Raw genomic sequence first — 6444 nt, forward strand, 5'->3', positions numbered from 1 at the left:
AACAGGGATCTGTCCCCTCTCATGTTTGTTCCCTGACCAGTGGAATATGGGATATCTCTCTCAAATTCTCCTGTTCAAGTCTCTTTGTGAGTCTAACCCCAACGTCCATTGTTTCCATTGGAGGTATGCTGATTTACAAGCACTGGGGATCTGGCCAATTCACTTATATGGATCTACACTGATTTATACCAGTGTCAGTCAGATATCTGAACTGAGAATGTCCCAAACACAAGTAACCCACAAATCTCTGCTCTTTGATTAAAAAAACATAAAGGAACATCATCCCTACTTGAGAAACCTGAATTTCCTGAAAATTTTCCTCAGAGCTGTTTTCATCTCCTTGTTTTTCAGGCTGTAGATGATGGGGTTTAACATAGGAGTCAAGATGCTGTACTGGATGGAGAATATTTCATCCAGAATCACAGAGGAGATTGAGCTGGGTTTTGTGTACTGGAAAAAACCTGTCAGGTAGAATAAGCCAACTACAATCAGATGGGAGCTGCAAGTGGAGAAGGCTTTACGCCTGCCCTCCGCAGAGCGTATCCTCAGGATGGTGGAGATGATATGAATGTAGGAGATCAGGGTGAGGAGGAAGGCGCTTGATGCAAGTGTGACAGCACAAATAAGACGCACCACTTGACTGGTGAGGGTCTCAGTGCAGGACAGTTGTAACAGAGCAGGGAGCTCACAGCTGAAATGGCTGATTTGATTGTGCCCACAGAAGTGCAACCTGAGGACAAGAACTGTGTTAAGAAGGGCATAGAAAAATCCAATGGTCCAGGCAGCACTCACCAGCTGAACACAGATCGCTTTGCGCATTATCTTCACATAACGCAAAGGGTCGCAGATGGCAGTGTAGCGGTCATAAGCCATGGCTGAGAGAATGAAAACTTCTGCACAAACTGAGAGTAAAAAGAAGAACATCTGAGCAATGCAGCCATTGAAAGAAATAGTTCTGTGCTCTTCTAGGATCTTCATCAGCATGTTAGGCACCGTGACTGAGGAATAGCAGATATCGGCAAAGGATAAATGGAAGAGGAGGAAGTACATGGGGGTGTGAAGGTGAGAATCAGCTCTTATCACCACCATGATGGCTATGTTTCCAACCAGACTGAATAGATAAATAACTAAAAACAACAGGAAGAGGAAAATCTGCGTCTTTGGGTCATTGGAAAGTCCCAGGAGAATAAATTCAGTTACTGTAGTTTTATTTTCCATTGATATTTTTCTGGGAAATCTCTGACCTGTAAGACCAAAACACAAAACAAACAAACAAACAAAAATGAAATTAACACATACCATGATATTAAATTGAAAGGGCCTGTGGAGATAATCTGATGAGTAGGATGGATGTAAAAGAACCCTATTCCAGCCTGTAAGTAAGTTTTAAAAAAAAAATAGGCAAGATTTAGACAAACAGCATTGGCTGGAATTTGTGTGTTTTACATGGAGAAAATGGGCCTGAAACAGACAAGGATTAAGGCACCCAACTGCCTCTTTAAGCACCTAAATCCGAGAATCATGCCCCAAAGCCATTCACAATATCCCCGCTCAGCTGGGACTTTGTGATAGTCTGTTGCATGCTTTCCTTAGTCTCTCCTGCTGCTGGAATTGCTCCTCTCTATTGAAAGGGGACCGGACACTGGCTCTCCCGTGTCTGGGGTGAGGGCCCCAAACACCAGGCTATAAAATGAACTGCTCTCTTGCTGTTTATCTGTGGCCTAATAACTCTGTAATTTGTCCCTCTAACATCAACAGCAATATGTTGATTTGACTCCAGCAAGGCATCTAATTCCTTAACTCCAATGCTGATTCACTCCGCTGGGGATCTGGCTAATTCTATGAGAAATGCCTCTTCCTCTGTTACATGTTGTAATTTTTGTCGAATCTCTAAAATCTATAATATCTCAGTGGATCCATACCTATCAAAATAGCTAGGATTTCTACATTAATAATGATAATAATAATAAACCCCCAAGGCCTAGAAATACTGGTTTGGGACACAGACTGGTATACTCTGACAACCCAACTGAGTACAGAGATTACTGGCAAATCGATAAACATTATGTGTGCCATAAAGAAGTTCTCTGAAGAGCTTAGCTGTATGACAGGCCCCTCCACTGGCAAGGTTTGTTGTGAAAAAGTGGGTAACCCGAGGCTGATATCACACAACTCTCCAAACAATCCAAGATAATTTTCAAGAAAGGAGTGAAAAAGATTCCTAGTACAAATGACCTATGGTTGGATTTGGGCAAAACTGGAATAGAGAGGATGGAGGAAATGAATGCTCCAAGACCTGAAGAAGACAGACAACACCACAGAGAAAGAAGTCACTAAGCATAGATTCATTGGAGAAGTGAGAGCTTAATTGCAAAGAGGAGTATTTACGCAAATGGAGTTTGAAATCCTGTAATGGGAGATTAATCATGTTGAACCAAATGCAAACATTTTGTTAGAAGCAATGACACAGCATAAAAAGAAGCCACCAAAGGAAGAAAAACCAAGCGCAAATATGAGTGAAACAGCACCTGAAATACAGGACATATGAATCATTTGGTGATGGAGGTCATGCAGCATGTAAGAGACATTGAGCACCGACCAGTGCCACCAAGTATGATTTTTTTAGAACAGCAAAGTGACAGTGGAATAAACCAACAAGTACTAACCTACTCTCTCAGATAATTTATGCTACAGTAACAATTGCAACTCATTGGCTTAACATCAAGCCATCTGAGGATGTGAACCATTGGAATACTCCTTATATTCAACTACCTCCACGAAAAGGAAGGTTAAACCAGAAGAGTAAGCTTTTACACTGAGATACCAGCCTTCTAGATTAATATCAGAAAAATCATTTGAAGAGAAAAGAGCAGCAAACGGCCTTGAAGGTGAAATATCCACTGAATGGAAGGGATGTGAGAATTCGAAAGGTAAATCATAGAATCATAGAGTTGGAAGGGACCTCAGGAGGTATCTAGTCCAACCCCCTGCTCAAAGCAGGACTAACCTCAGTTAAATAATCCCAGCGAGGGTTTTGTCAAGCCACAGCTTAAAAACCTCTGAAGATGGAGATTCCACCACCTCCCTAGGTAACCCAGATGATCTCTGAGTCATAGGCTTGAAAGATATTCAGCACAAAGCTGTCAGTATCAAGAGGACAGTCATTTCACCAGAGACCTTAGGAGATTCTGTGATCTGCTTGATGTGAAAAGCAGAAAAGGAAAAAACAGAGAGTCTATACGTAATGTGGAAAAAAATTAGCACTTATAGGAAGAAAACCTGATCGGAGGATAAAAACCATAATCAGACAGCGAACTAGATTAATAATTTGGGAGAAACTTTAAGAATAAAAAAAATTTACCATAGAGGAATACATAGAAAGATCAATGAAGAAAATAGAAGATATACTGAGAGGAATGAAAAATGAAAGCAGTCAAAGCAGATGGGATGCAGGGATATCGGGTTGATATGCATTATTGTTCTTAGGAAGTTTTTTTGGTTTGTTTTCCAAACAACCTGCACTTAAATCTGTGTGTTCTCCCCCACCAACATCTCCATCTTTTCATGTCCCTAGGTGGGCTTGAACCCTCAACAGGCAGCACCAAGAGGCTGCATTGTCATCACCTGAACTGAAGCAGGAAAAGCATGAAGAAAGAACAAGTGCCCCGAAATTCAAGCTACAGCAGGAAAGAAAGCCATAAGAAATGTTTAAGCAGCATATAAACCCATGCTTGCTACAACCCCAAGCAAGACTCACACCATTAGGCCAACAAAACAACCACTGTGTTATAGCACTCCAAAAACGTGGGAGATTTTTTTTTTTTTTAAAAAAAAGCTAGCTTAGAGATACACAGACAGATCAAAGAAAGAAATCAATGAAGTACTGAGAGTAATGAAAATTAGAAAGCACCCGGATCAGATGGGATGCACGGCTTCTTGCTGAACTGCCTTACAACTCCTCATGATTGCTTTCTTGAACAACTTAATACATGTTTGAAGAAAGAATTTCTGATATAGGTGGTGACAGGGACAACTCTCCTCACACAAAAAAAGAAAGAAGACGTAGAAGAAGGCTGCAGTGATCCTATGAATTATAGACTGACCACGTGTTTACCAACTCTATGGAAATTGATAGCAACAATTTTGGCTAAGAAGATCTGGATAATGCCAGCTCACAGTGCAATGCTGCCTCCTGAGCAAAAAGACACCACAGTAAACCTGAAAGGGACAAAAAACAAAGACAGAAAATAATTAGCGGTTGTGTGGGTAGATTACCAGAAAGCATACAACAGCATTCCACAAGCACGGATCACTAAGACACAGCAAATGTCCAGAGTTCATCATAAGATCATTTCTTTTCTGCAGCAATCTACGTTTAACGGGAACACTCTACTCTCACAGAAAGGAATTCTTATTGATGGGGTCCAAATTACAAAGGAAGGTTTTCAAGGGCACTTTTTAGCACCAGTGTGCTGCTGCTGATGTGGATGCTCTGCGAGATAAATTGTGGTTATCTCAACAGCAAAGAGCAACCACCAGTTAGCCGTTTGTTAGACCTGGATGAACTACAGTGAGATGAACAGTCCCAAAAGCAGCTGTAGAAAGGGATGACATGTGTTACAACGTTTGGTGAGTAAGCTCTGGGGTGGGTTGGTTAAATGTGTGCTGGCATCTGTACAGATGAGCAGCCTGGGACAATCAGAGGGCATATGAGTTAATGAAGGAACTATCCAAATTATTTGTCAGCATGGTCCCTAAAAATACCTTGGAATCAGAGAACTGTCGGAGATACAAAACAAGAAAGTCAAAGAATAAGTGAGGAAGAATATTAGAGCAATAGGAGCTATTCTAAGGACAAAATTCAAGGCGAAGAATTTGATCCAAGCCACTAGTATGTGGGAGATGCTGGTAGTACAATACACTGCTGGGATGACAGAGTGGAATCAAGGGAAGAAGTAAAAATTTGACATCCAAGCTAGATAGCTGCTAGTAATGCATAGAGTACTGAATATCAATCGAGACATGGATAGGATGTGAAACACTGGGGTGGTGGGAAGGTCTGCTATCTTTAGAAGAAATAAGTGACAATGAAGAATGCAACATCAAAAGGTATGAAAAGTCAGATACAGCAAAAGATCGTCTGATGGTGAGAACAAGCAATACCCAAGAGCGCATGCCAGCTTAAGAAAGCATGAGAGAAAGTAGAAAGGAAATCTCCACAGAGAGACACCAAACCTTTACCCAGAAATAAATGCACACACAGTGGTGCAGAGAGATCAAACCTGTTAGGGAGAGAGGATTAACAATCTCATGACCTGTAGAAGGATGTCTGAAAAGAGAGACAGATCCTCAATACGAGTGCACAAGAGAAGTCCTTAAGGCTTAATTACAGAGAAGTAAGACTCACCAAAAAAACCTGCTCCTTGAATTGCAGAATGTGTTCTGAAAAGAAAGGGGCACTTCATCACCTGCTGAGCCTGTCTGGGAGAGAATATATGAAGAGACATGTGAGGCTACCAAGGTCCTCCATTAGGGTTTCTGGGGAAAAATGGATTTAAATGAATTCTACATTATTGCAACCACCACATCGAAATCACTGTAGAGAATAAGATTTTATGGGATCGGGCAATTGTCATAGCCCGAGTCCTACCACCAGACAGCATCATAATAAGAAACAAGAAGAAAAAAGAGCAGAGGAAGAATAACTCTGCCAAGAAGAGAACAATTATGGAAAAAGTGGAGCAAAGACGATCCCAGTGATTATTGGAATATTTCTAGTGATCCCTAAAGGTCTGACTGAGCGGCTGATGAACACATTAGGAGGGCAAGACATCATGGTCTGCGAGTTCCAGCAAACAGAACTCTCAAGCACTGCGAGAACGTTAAGGAAAGTCAAAGGAAAACGAGTGCATTTGAGCATCTAAATGCAGGAATTCTCCAGAGGGTTTAACAAGATTCCTGGCTGTCCAAATCTAGACTAGGTGAAGGGCTGGATTTATTGGTGACTCCTGGGGATAAATTTTAGACAGTAGCTTTCCCTTTTTGTGCTTAAAGACCTTATATATTGTGAAAGCTATTTGTTTTTTTCAAATTGCCCTTCTGTAATACTGAGGAACAATAATACTGGTCATAATAAATGAATGTGCCCAGCAAATACTCATTCTGCAGCCGGAAATGCTTTTTAAAAAGGGGACTGATTAAAAGTTAATAGGAGTTTTGTTCCTGAAACACTTATGTGCCTTTGAAAATTCAGTCCAATGGGACTTTTGACTCAGGCTCCTGCACATCTGAATTTCAGGCTGTTCATGCATAAGAAAATCTATCCTGCCCTCAGAAAAGTGAGTGGCTATTTTGACTTTGATTTTTAGTGGAAATGGGAATGAAGCCAATATCCTGTCCAATATCGAATCTAGCCCTGTATTATTTACTGGAGAGAAACTCAAT

At 41.0% G+C, this 6444-nt stretch overlaps 1 protein-coding gene across 1 annotated transcript; it reads right to left on the reverse strand.

Moving 5' to 3' along the window:
* Positions 1–285: 285 nt before the first annotated feature.
* Positions 286–1218, reverse strand: LOC137144816 (olfactory receptor 5G9-like). Its single transcript, XM_067535301.1, has one exon. It carries the CDS (start codon positions 1216–1218, stop codon positions 286–288), a length of 933 nt encoding a protein of 310 aa, XP_067391402.1.
* Positions 1219–6444: the final 5226 nt, after the last annotated feature.

The sequence above is a fragment of the Emydura macquarii genome, unplaced genomic scaffold (assembly GCF_026122565.2).
Source record: "Emydura macquarii macquarii isolate MOO-44397 ecotype Brisbane River unplaced genomic scaffold, CSIRO-AGI_Emac_v2 contig_3487, whole genome shotgun sequence".
Classification (NCBI taxonomy): domain Eukaryota; kingdom Metazoa; phylum Chordata; order Testudines; family Chelidae; genus Emydura; species Emydura macquarii.

Bases quoted from the DNA above. Each gene is read 5' to 3' on its own strand.
- LOC137144816 (XM_067535301.1), bottom strand. From the start codon at position 1,218: ATGGAAAATAAAACTACAGTAACTGAATTTATTCTCCTGGGACTTTCC.